Raw genomic sequence first — 13,477 nt, forward strand, 5'->3', positions numbered from 1 at the left:
ATTCAAAAAAGAAGTTAAGCTTTATTGCTTTATTTATATATTTATTTTTTGTTTTAAAATAAGTTAAATGCAACATCTTTTTAGAATTAAAAACAGTATCTTTTTTTTATTTGTAACGAGAACAAATGTTAGAAGTCGAAAATTACACAATTTTAGAGCTCGGCACCTCACTTTACCGAAATTAGAGTCGAATTTATTTACTTCAAAAATGTTAATAAATAAAAAAAATCATGCAGTCTATAAATTTAATAGGTATTTCATTGACTGGCTGATTTATACACCCCCCAGGTTGCAATGACACGCACGGAAAGTGCTCGCTGATTATTAATAATCCTTTCGAGATTTCGTCGTTGGATCAATGATAAAAGAGGTGGAGCTGTTTGTTTTTTCTATTAGGGATCTTTCATACTTTTTCGGATGAAATAAGTGGATTAAAAAATTTTGATGACGGTTAAAGTGATGGAAATTGAAAACAATCAGAAGTTCAGCGATGTATTTACCCTTTAATTTCATAAGTAATTAAATTTTCAAACAACCTTATTTTTTATGGTTTATTTCTCAATAACTATCAATTAGATTAATGGTAAATTTTGCCATTTAAAATTGAAGCAAAGGAGCAAAAAAATTTAAAATTTTCAAAAAATGTATTATTTTATTAAATCAAAGTAGAAATCAGAAATTAAAATGCATTTCAAGATGCCTTATCTTTATACAGATAAATAATTAGTATTAATGATTTATTTATATATTTAATTTTTGTCTTGGTATAGATTTAAGGAAGGACTTCTTTAAGCTCGAAAGTTATTTCGTTCCAGATTTTTACCAAAGCTTTCTATAATTCTTTAACTGTTTTCTTTTTTTTTTTCAAGTTAATTTTTTATTATTTTTGCAAACTCTGTTGGGTGGTTGGTTCTCAATCCACTTGTCACACGGGCCTGGTGAGACCGAGAAAATTTAAGGCAGAGTGTGCGATTCTTCTTTTTCAGTGGCGCCAGTCATGGCCAAGAATTCGACTTCGCCACATCATACGTCACACCTGTTTATAAGGTGGACCCATTCATACATCCATTCATTCATCCACCGATCGTAATTTTGACCTGAATCAGAGAACGATCGATCTCCAATCCAGTACCCCTAACTATTATATATAGTTACTATTAGTTACTATTATATATAGCTTTAATTTATATATAACATTTTAAATATTAAAGATGTTATTTTCCATTATAACATCTTTTTCATGCAAAATAAAATGAGGGCAGGAATCACAAAAATATAAATATTGAAAATTTTTTTGCTCCGTACCGTCTTTTTATATCTCTGACAATTTAAGTTTATTCGATCATTATTTAACTAAATAAAGATATAATTAAAAATTACTTTTCATGTGTAATTAGCGGTTATTTCATTTCTTTAATGTTAATTCCTTGCTAGATAATACGAGATTGGAAAAATATTTTGATTTGCTTTAATAAGTTTAAAGGCAGGGGACATCCACACATTATGTCACATTTTTTTGTTGTAGATATTTTTGATTCCACTTCTCTTTGTCTCAAAGTGCCATATTTCACCATGCCTCCCTTGTGACACGTAACTATATATTACATAAGTAATACTTGTAGTTATGAAACTGCGCTTTTTACCCTAAATCACATTTCAAATTCTATTTTTAAACTGTAACTATACGTTTTAGCAACATTTGCGAGCATAAAAATAGTAGTGATTGTGTACCTTGTTGATGGAAATGATGAAAAATATAAATATGAATACCGAAAATATGTAATATACCAATTTCAAAATGTGTATCGCACGTGTAGAATAAAAACATGATTTCAGAATCGTACGTTCGTGTAAAATAAAAACATGATTTCAGAATCGTTCGCACTTGTAGAATAAAAACATGATTTCAGAATCTTCCGTACGTGTAGAATAAAAACATGATTTCAGAATCACGTGAATAAATCTAAAAAATGTTCTCGTTCAATGCACATAGCTGGAAAGATGACTATTTTCTATTGTAACGGAAAACATTAAACTAACAATATCAACTGACTATTAGGCCAATATTCTTTTTTTCTTCAAACTAACAGGGATTATAATGACATGTGAATAACGAATTGCTTGTTTGAGTAATTGCATTTTGACACTCACTATGGGTTTTCGCAGAATTTTTGGATTCTATTTATGTATATTTTTTTTCCATCAATATTATATTATTACAACTTGCGAATTTTGGAGAAATTTCCGTAACTGGAAAAATTTTGGATAAATTAAAGCTTTTTTCCTTAAATAAAAATTCAATCTGTATAACAGAGTTATTATGAAGTAATAGGCTACTCTTTATTATTTTATGATGTAAAGTTAGTTCTAAAATAAGGCGTAAAATTTTATTTCTTAGTAATCATTATAAATTATTGGCATATTATTATTATTATTATTTTTTGCATGTTTTGTTGGCCAAGCTCTGTAGAAAAATTAGATTTTTAGAACTTATAGCAGCTATTGCTAAGAAAAATTGGTTTTATGAAGCTCGAATTTCAAATTATTACATTAAATTTTTTTCGGCCCAAACCCTTTTTGTTTCTAAAATTTTATACGTAAAATTTTGTAACTTTTATCCTTGATTCTGAGTTTTATCACAAATCACATTAATCTCCCTGATTGTGACTTATACTTTTAAGATATTTTTTAAACTTATTTCAAGGCTAAATGCTTTTAATTCTGCTTAACTAATTCCCTTATATTCTTCAAAAAATATACAAAAGAAAGGGAAATGAGAAAAAAAAAATAAATACAGATATGATACTTGTTATGACACCAGAAAAATGACCTATGTTATTTATTCATTCTTTGAAGAAAAATATAAATGCCAAATCTATTTAAAATGAATATACAATTAAGTAACATTTTAATATAGATAACTGTTTATCTATACCGCACAGGTGTTAAAATTCAGAGAATAAAAGGATAAAACAATTTGCAAAATACCAATCTCAAACGCTTTGTTATTATTAACAGGAACAAGGAGAAAAACAACATGCGGTTTTTAATTATTCTTGCATTTCTTTGCTGTTTGGCATTCGTAAGTAATTTCTTAAGCATATTTAACTGAGCCACTTTTTAAAACATGTGGTGATTTCTACAAGAATTGAAATTTTTAAATAATTAAAAATATATTGATATTAATAGCGTAATGAATTTCTTCTGAATAATCTCTTGAAATGAAATAAACATTGCGAAGTGTATTTGGAAGATGAAGAAATATTTTAAGAAATAAGTATAAAATAAAATAATTTTCCAAATATTACTAATATATTTCTAAACATATCATGAGTAGTAGTAATAAAATGCAAATGTGTTGCAAATTTTGGAGAAAAATTGGCAATCGAGTGGCGACTCACAGACAATAACTTCTCAATCGTTCTCTGTTATGTTTAATCGCCCTGCTGCCGATAGTGGCTGTTAATTTTGGCCTATATAGCAGAACGATACTTATAATGTAGAAATATGCCCCAAAATTCTTAAATTAAATCAAATAGCATATAATTTTTTCAAAAAACATCCTAGTCTAAAAGCTAAGTACAGCTAAATAAAAAAAATTATATTTTAAATTTAATATTTCAAATAATTTTTTTGTTTATTTTCAGACATTAGCTTCAAAAAAATGCAGTAAGCAGTCTGACTGTGAAGCAGATGAATGTTGTGTTCATAATGAGTTCTTTCAGCATCCAATTTGCTTAAAAAGATTTAGAGCAGGTTCACAAATGTTCAATTTATTTTAATTTTTATTTAACTTTTAAGTAGAGTATTTATTATTTTATATTCTTTATGCCACTTTTTTATCAATCATTTTTTCTTCATTTTGCCCTCATTTCTAAAAATTTAAGTCGTCCCATGTAATATATAAACAAATCATGAATAAATTTATCATAATCTGAACCATGAAATAAGGCTAATTAAAATACGTGTCCCAGAATGCCGTGTAGAAGCTTGGACAAGAGTTAGAGAACATTGTTATGAGTCATCACTACGTATTAACCCCTTAACGATCGGTTAATTTTCAAGAAAACGATCAGAAAAGTGCCTATTTTTTATTAGTGATATTTGATTAGTGCTGACATCTAGTTTAAAATAAACTAACTATCTACAGTTACCTCATAAATATCCTGGTATTGCCATCTGGTGAGTAAAATGAGAAATAAAATGTTTTCCTGGCAAAAGAAATGAATTAGTTTTATTCTTATCGGCGCATTACTACTGAACACTCCAGCCCGGAAATTACACGAAAGCGAGAAATAGAGGGCGAAACCTCACCCCGACATTTTCACGGGAGCGAGAAGGAAGGGGTTAAAGCAAGGGTGGAAACATCACCCTTGCGCTTTATTGCGCAACAAAAGAGTACTATGTATGACGTACAAGTATCACAGGAGGTGCTCGAAATCGCGCCTTTTGGCTAAGATGCACGAACGACACCCACGCGACATGCATTGGCGAATATTTTCGGAGATACCGAGTACTTCACTGATCGTAGCAGCAGCGATGGAGATTCGAGTTACCAGGTCCATTTCAGAATTTACGGGAGGGTCGTTCACAATGCTTTTCATGATACCCCCAAGAAAAAAATACAAGGAGATAAATCAGGTGAGCTCTGAGGCCAAGCAATGGAATGACCACGCCCAAAAGGTTGAAGCCATACTCCTCGCTGAACATAAGTGGAGATGGAGACACCGTCAAACATTTTTGGAAGTACCTCCTGAAGAAAACCGGATAATTATGAGAGTTCAGATGAGGAGGTGAGATGAATGGCCTTATTAAATTGCCCGCAACAATGCCTCAGCGTTGCTGTGGGTATTGTGGTCGGTTTCCGTGTCCATTGTCTAGAGGCCACAGGTGCTCGTTGCGCGTATAGAACCCACATCCCGTGAAAAGTTTACTTTGAACAAAACAAAACTGGAAAATTGTACATCCGTCGTACTGTGGTGTAGAAACCACTAATTTACAAATAACAGAAATATTTTTAGCATTGCCACGATATTTATATTTAAATTATAGGAGTTTTGACATGGAGGAGTTCCTCTAGAACTTTCAATACTGTGTAGATGATAAATATTGTTTTATGAGTTCAAATGTGAATTTTTACAGGCAAGGGTTGTATAGCTTTATCAAGGTATGACGAAGAGAAGGATATTTACTATACGACTTGTCCTTGTCTTCAAGGTTACGAATGTGAAGGTGAAGAGACAGAAGACGATGGAGTAAGTATGAAATTACATTAAGCTAAATACATGTATCAGCCATGCCTTTAGACAAAACAATCAATTAGATCCAAGAAGCAACCGTCTAAAAAAATGAATCATTACGCTTTCAGAACGAACGTCCATTTAGATGCATCTAACTAAATCCATGATTTATTCAAGACTTAGATCCTGTATCCCACTAAATCCATGATTCCTCCAAGATGTTAGACCCAACATACAAATGAATCATATAGGATTTCAGACCCAGATTTTAAGTCACAAATCTTCCAGGATTTTAGATTTCAACTTCTTTGTTTTGTAAATTGATTTGAAAGGCGCCATCATGTATTTTAGGTTAAATTCTTTGATTATAATTTTCTTGTTGATTTTTGTTCTTAACTTTTTCTTTCTTTTCTTTTTTGTAATGATACACTCCCCTTTAATAGCATCATATCTTCAAGAAAAGGTTTGGAGCAAGAAAAACTATGTTTGGATAGGTATTTTAGTTATGTGTATTGGCAAATTTATCAATTTTTTTCAATGCTCACCCGATTGACACGCGTCATTCAGGTATCAATAGGGCAGATTTGTTGACCACTCTTTCAGGGGCACCATATTAGGTGGGTCAATGTTGCTCCCACTCGTAAGAACGGATAATACAGAGAATGAAAGAACCTCCATGCCTTGTCCAGGATTCAAAGCCAGGACCTTTTTAATGTGAGGTCAGCTCTCTGAAAACTGCACAATCAGATCAGTTTATCGATTTTTATCAAAAATTTACTTATTTAATGTTAAAACTAACTAAAACGGTTTTGTACGTTCAAAATTTCTTTTAACTCGAACTGTGTACAAGGAAAGATATTCTTTGAAGCATTTCATATTTTTAAACATTCAGGCATTAAATTATTTAGCTGAAAATGCAGGTTACAAAATTCTATTGTTATAAGTATTCAATAGCCCAGTAAAATTGGATTTTTGACCGCAAAAAAAATTAATACTCAAGATTTCTTTCATAAAAAAAACTTGAATTACAATATTTTAAATTGTAACTGAAACCTCTTCTACTTTCCTCTGCATGCTTCCTCCCTTTTTTGGGGAAAATGAGGGTGTTCTGAAGGGGAGAAATGAATTGCTTCTTGACAGGCAAATGAGGCATTTTTTACGATGTGATTCTCGACGTTAAATTAAATGAGATGAATTTCAAGTAGGTTATGTACGATTATATGAGTTATAAAGGGTTTGTGTACAAAGAGTACAAATTTGAACCTGTACTTATTTACACAACTGATGAATTACTGTCTAAACTAGAAAACAAGTAAAATTTTACGTTGAATCAAATAAGAGTATACTCATGTTAATAAGCTAAACGTGCTTTTGTGTAAAGAAAGTACTACTTTTGGCATGTATTTATGTATAATTTTTACTTTGCTATCTAGGAGCTATTTGAACTTGTTAGTTATTTGTAGAGACTGTTTGAACATTTTCCGTCGCACATTTTCATGCTACATTGAATCCATATTAACACATCACATAATCTATGTCACATTAATTAACATTAAATCCGTATCAAGATTTATTAAAACTCGAGTTGATAGGATAAATAGCTGTGAAGTTATAATAGCTTTTCGAACAAAAAGTACAATTAATTCTAGCATTTATTTACGTATTTAACATTGTTAACAGACAAGTGAGGTATTGTTTCCTACATATTTATTTTCACTTTAACGAAGAAGACCCAACACGAATCATAAGAGTTTAAAAAGTTGGTGAAATATACTATTTAAAGTTTTAAAAGTTGGAGTGGTGAAATAAACTATTTTTGAACTGAACTTATTATGAAGAAAATTTGTATAACTTTCAAAAATATTGATTCGAATTTTATTTCATTTATTTCAGTATAAGAAATTTCCTCAAAAAAGGCAACTCATATGTTCTGATAGCTCCTAGATAGCAAAGTAAAATGTGTACATATATAGTTCATGTCAAAAATAGTACGTTTTATGCATAAAATCGGTTGCAACTTTTGAATTATTCGTTCTGTTGACTCGAGTTTAGTTTCATTAGACAATTATTTTTAGACAATTATTTTTTAGACAATTATTTTTGACCATATTTTTGCGAGAAGATTAAAAATATAATATTGAGGGCATTAACAGATTTTTTTTTGTGTTGGTATGCTTCTTACACTTATATCATCCACACCCACAAGCAACTGTCTGCTCTAAATACTGCGATAATATAAAATGAGATAGCCAAACAAAACGCATGGAGTTATTTAAATTCATATTCAAAAGTATTAATTGTTTTTTGAATTAACAATTTCTGTCATCTTTTAGGTATTTAAAACTGCAGCATATTACATGAAAGTATTAAATACATCATTTTTACAATAAAGTAAAATAAAGCATTAAGTAAAATTAGCATTAAGTAAAATTACATTTGCTATCTCAATTTCATCCAGAACAGACCAAATCAAGAGTTTTGGCAGACAGGCCAGCCAAAGAGAGGCCTGTCTGCCAAATGGTGGGAATAGTGGCCCGCCATTTAAGTAAATAAACAAAAAAATCACAATGTATATTTAAAAAACTGCGCAAACCTTTCACGTTTTCCCTAACCACAACCAAGTTTTATATAATAAAAACATTTGCTTACCTCGAACGTGAAAGAGATCACGGATTCTCTTACGATTAATTTGAAAAATAACAAAATAAAATCAACTACAATAATTAAGTAATTAAACAATTAGGCTAGTTGAAACATTTAGAATGATTAAAGGGGAAAAAAACTTTTATAATAAATTAGAAAAAATATCTAAATTTTGTAAGAAAGAAAATTTAGAATTGAACGAGGCCCAATTTAAAGGCACTATGGAAATCTCAAGACAGAGTGACCCAAAGACCCTCCCCCTTTTTACAGTACTAGAAATTTATGACCAGAAATCAGACAAAAGGGTGTTTCTGTGGATATTTGATATTTCCGAAGTTAGGAAAAAAGAGCCCCAAGGCAATATAAAGAAGTTGGAAAAAAAATATATTATTGGCATCAGACGGCCCCAGCTCTGAATAAAACTCTAAAAAAAGTAGAAATAAGTGGAATCTGGGGGCCCTGTTTAGTTATAAATAATAAATGCGTTAGAATTAAAAAAAATAATAAAACAATTAATACAATGAGATTTTAGACTTTTCGGGGCCCTGGGCCCATCCTTAGAAACTGCTCTGCATCACATAAAACTAATTACAGTGGGGGGAATTTAGTACTCACCCGTTCTGTTCACTATTGCCCCTCCACAGTTGGGGCAAAGTTGGGGCCTTCACTGCTCGCCTTCCAGGTTTTGGCGTGATTCGCTTTGGTTAGTTATCTTTCGCCCTTCTCTCCCAGTATCAATACATATATATATATATATATATATATATATATATATATATATATATATTCAAAATTTGTGTTAGAATGTTTTGTTCTTTAAATTATATCCAACGTAAAAAAACACGTAATCGAATCTTATGTTTCGTTTGATTAAGAATGATTTATATACATATGAAAAACTGTTCTTTTACTTTTTCTTTCAGTCTACTGTTGTGAAGAATACAAAATGCGTGGCAAAAGCATTTTAGAAACCACGACGAAATAGAGGATTTTTCTTAACTCTCTGCAATGGTTAGCACCTCATCAAGATATCGTTCTTTAAAGTGTTCCTCTGTCTTCTCAAACGGAGTGTAAACAATTACCAAACGAAGAGTCTTTTCTTATATTAATTTTTTATACTGAACATATTTGTTCATTTCGTACTTTGTTTTCATGCAAATAATGTGAAATGTTTAATAAAATATCAAAACCTTGCTGTTAGATCTACCAGCTTTGTTCATTAAAATAAAGGTATATTTCAAAAAAGAAGTAAAGGTTTATAACTTTATTTATATACTTATTTTTTGTTTTAAAATGAAATAAGTTAAATGCAACATCTTTTTGGAATTAAAAACAGTATCTTTTTTTTTTAGTAACGAGAACAAATGTTATACTCGATTTTAGAGCTCGGCACCTTACTTTACCGAAATCAGAGTCGAATTTATTTATATCAGAAATGTCAATAAATAAAAAAAATCATGCAGTCTGTAGATGTAATAGGTATTTCATTGACTAACTGATTTATACACCCCCCATGTTGCAATGACACGCACGGAAAGTGCACGCTGATTATTAATGGTCCTTTAGAGCAGTGTTCCCGTGGATCAAGTGGTACCGGACAGCCCATTCCATTGAAACTGAATTTAAATTCCTAGGTTTATACCCCAAATTAAAATTATCTGTGCTCCATTAAAATTTTATTTATTTAAAAAAAGTGATCCCCCGAAGGTTTGTCTCCGATTACCCCCCAGATGGAACCGTCTCATTGCAAGGAAACTTATATACACTTACTTATATACTTCATTGCAAGGAAACTTATATGAAACTTATATTTATATTTTGGTACAACTGTATTTTATTGTGATGGCATGCTTAAATACAGTTAAATTTAAATTAATAAATTAAAATAATCTAAAATGTAAACAATCAACGCCCCTCCCCCCAGCGGGCCGTGGTAAAATTATTAAACGTTGACAGGTCCGCGGTGATAAATAGGTTGGGGAACACTGCTTTAGAGATTTCGTCTTTGGATCAATCATAAACGAGGTGGAACTGTTTGTTTTTTCTTTTAGGGATATTTCATATTTTTCGGATGAAATAAGTAGATTAAAAAATTTTGATGACGTTTAAAGTGAAGGAAATTGAAAACAATCAGAAGTTAAGCGATGTATTAACCCTTTCATTCCTAAGAAATTAAATTTCCAAACAACTATATTTTTTTATGGTTTATTTCTCAATAACTATCAGATAGATTCATGGTAAATTTTGCCGTTTGAAGTTGAAACAAAGGAGTAAAAAAAATTTAAACTTCTCAAAAAATGCATTATTTTAGTAAATAAAAATAGAAATCAGAAATTAAGATGCATTTCAAGATGCCTTTTCTTTATGTAGATAAATAATTAGTAGTAACTTTTATTTATTTATATATTTAATTTTCGTCTTGGTATAGATTCAACGAAACACTTCTTTAAGCTCGAAAGTTATTTCGTTCTCTATTTTTACCAAAGCTTTCTAGAATTCTTTAACTGTTTTGTTTTTTTTTAAGTTAATTTTTTTATTATTTCCACAAACTGTTGGTTGGTTGGTTCTAATGCGATTTGCCATACGGGTAAGCCTTCTTGGTGAAACAGAGCAAATTTAAGGCAGAGTGTGCGATTCTTGTTTTTCAGTGACGCCATCTATGGCCGAGAATTCGACTTCGCCACATCATACGTCACACCTGTTTATAAGGCGGACCCATTCATACATCCATTCATTCATCCACATATCGTAATTTTGACCTGAATCAGAGAAGGATAGGTCTCCAATCCAGTACCCCCAGAGGTTTTGATTTGTTATGGGAACAAGGAAGACTTTCGCGAATGGAAAGATTTAACGTGCATCAGTCACTTTACTACACGAGGAGTCTTCGGGTTCGAACCCACAAACTCTCGGACATGGGCCCTATGTCCTACCGCCCAGACTTGATATAAGAGGATGAAACAGGCCACTTTAAAGTATACCATTATCATTCAGCCATTTTGTGGTTTGTCTTAAACGTAAAATCTAGCTTTTTTTCCCCTTCTTTTTTCAGTGTAACATAAAATTTTTAGGGTAAAGTGTTTCCATAGTGGGTAAGGAACTTTTGCAAAATGTTCAGATATCCGATGATCCCTTTTTTGTGCTAAACATGATATTCTATGCTTAGATGAGAGATCATCCAGATCCTGGTCTCCTTTAAGCTCCTTCGTTATTTTCAGACGGTTTTTACATGCGAAAAGTTTGTAGATGTCTTCTTCTCAGTCATTACTATAAGTTTTCGAAGATCATCCATGCAATCACATAATAAAGTTTCTTTCTAGTCTGGTCAAAATTCTTCACTCACATCAAATTTTTAAAATGAAATATGTTTTAAAACAAAAAAAGTTGATATGTATTGAGGAAGTTTATTCGATCATTATTTAACTAAATAAAGAAATAATTAAAAATTACTTTTTGTGTGTAATTAGCAATAATTTCTTTTCTTAAATGTTAAGTCCTTACTAGATAATACGAGATTGGAAAAATATTTTGATTTGATTAACTAGGTTTAAAGACAGAGGCATCCACAAATTATGTTACACTTTTTTCGATATTTTTTACCCACTTCTCTTTGTCACAAAGTACCACATTTCATCATGCCTCCCTCGCTACATGTAACTCTAGATTACACTAATAATACTTGTAGTTAAGAAACTGCACCCTTTATCCTAAATCACATTTCAAATTCTATTTTTAAACTGCAACTATGCGTTTTAGTAACATTTGCGAGCATAGCAATAGTAATGATTGTGTAGCTTGTTGAGGGTAATGATGAAAAATATAAATAACGAAAATATGTAATGTACCGATTTCAAAATGTGTGTTGTCACATTTCTTATTATCCTGTCCCACGACCTTGTCACAAACTGTCCCTATACCGTGAACTCCTTCTTTCTCTTCTAAGCGTGATACGATTTATGAATGTGATCCCATACGGTAAAGCACACAATATTAGAATTTTCCTTCTAAAATTATGGTAAAATAATGGCAGTAAACTGTTCATCCAATTATCCGTAAAATTTGCGGCAGACAGCATTTTTTATCTTTACAGTTTTGAAATCGCTTATAACTAGTATGGTTACAAACAAAAAATTATGAACGCGAAATTATACGGTCTTAAAACCACTTACAACCACCCTGGTTTCGAAACCACCAAACAGAAATTTAACTGGACATTGGAGCTCTGCTTTTTGTGAGGTAATGGGCATTAGAGTTACGTGATGGTTGGAGAGCGCCAGCGAGCAGGGGGCGAAGCCTCCTAGTTTTATTTAATTTTATTGAATGTTTTTAAAGTTATCGTAAAAAAAACGCAAGACGAAAAAATTAATTTCTTATAAATTGTCCATATCTCATAAACTTTTAATTTAAGTTAACGAAATTTTGCGTACTTATTGCATCGAATAACTGAAATAACTGTTATAAAGTTATTAACCTATTGCTATAAATTTTTCTCGTAGGTTGTTCAAAAACACCTTTTTTTCGTTTGTACTGTTGGATTTTCAAACCTTTGAAAGCTTTAAGCTGCATTGATATGTATGAGAAATCACCTAACGTAAACAGTTCTAAATTCATGAAATGATCCACTAAGATCAAAAAGTGGGTGAGCACAGAAGTGTTTTGTTCAACCCCTGTATATGAAGTGTAGTTAAAAAAAGAAGTTTGTGTTTCATATTGAGTAGTAAATCCAAAGTCTTTTGTTTTGTTCATCCATAGATCATTGGTTATCAAAAGCAAATTAATGACAAATGTGGTAATGGCTGTGAAATTTTTAATTAATAATAATACAGGATGGGTAGCGTTTTTAAAAAGTGTTTATTTTCGATTTTCGTTTTTTAAAAGCTCATAAAGGTGCTTTCTTTATTGGGTGTTTTTTTTTTAAAAAAAGTGCTTAATTTTCCCTTTTCAAAAATGAAATTTTATTTTTCTTTACCATGTTGATTTTCGCCACGTAATATGCAAAAGTGTGGTTTTCACATTGTTCAATTCAACGTTTTCACAAATCATTCAAACGCGTTGCATTTCGGCTTACCGTCATTCCGAAGGCGTATGAAAGCACCAATCCTTTTACATGTTTGATGAAATTCTTGTGGGTCGTCCGTTTGTGCATGAGCTGGATTCTGTGGGAATTTTTCGGGAAGCTTGCTAGAATTTTTGAGTAGACGTTAAACACCATGGTTAGGCAAATCGCAACAATTAGTAGCCACGTTAGATTCTGAAACTAACTCCATGTGATCTAAATCTTTATATTATTTCAAGAAATCAGTATGGTGGTAGCAGGTTCGATTCCCGATGGTTCCACAGGTTCGATGGGCTTTTCTGGGTTTTCATGTCTTATTGCTTTTTTTTTCTTCAAAAAAGAGGGCAGGGATAAGTACCTTATTTTAAAAAAAAGTTTATTTTAATGCATTAATAATTACGTTTAATTTCATGAATTAACTTAACATTTAGGTAATTAAAGTGTAATTAATAAATTAATACAAATAAATTGGTGCAAAAGTCTGAAAAAAGTTTCTTATGACATCACAATACAAAATACACCACACATTTGAAACTTA

General features: G+C 31.1%; 1 protein-coding gene across 1 annotated transcript; it reads left to right on the plus strand.

The window, feature by feature from the left end:
• Nucleotides 1–2,982: 2,982 nt before the first annotated feature.
• Nucleotides 2,983–9,087, plus strand: LOC139424813 (toxin CSTX-20-like). Its single transcript, XM_071187089.2, has 4 exons — nucleotides 2,983–3,082; nucleotides 3,648–3,756; nucleotides 5,143–5,255; nucleotides 8,807–9,087. Exons 1-4 carry the CDS (start codon nucleotides 3,038–3,040, stop codon nucleotides 8,849–8,851), a joined length of 312 nt encoding a protein of 103 aa, XP_071043190.2. The 5' UTR covers nucleotides 2,983–3,037; the 3' UTR covers nucleotides 8,852–9,087.
• Nucleotides 9,088–13,477: the final 4,390 nt, after the last annotated feature.

This window comes from Parasteatoda tepidariorum, chromosome 9 (assembly GCF_982258835.1).
Source record: "Parasteatoda tepidariorum strain Cologne lab strain chromosome 9, Ptep-v5.0, whole genome shotgun sequence".
NCBI lineage: Eukaryota > Metazoa > Arthropoda > Arachnida > Araneae > Theridiidae > Parasteatoda > Parasteatoda tepidariorum.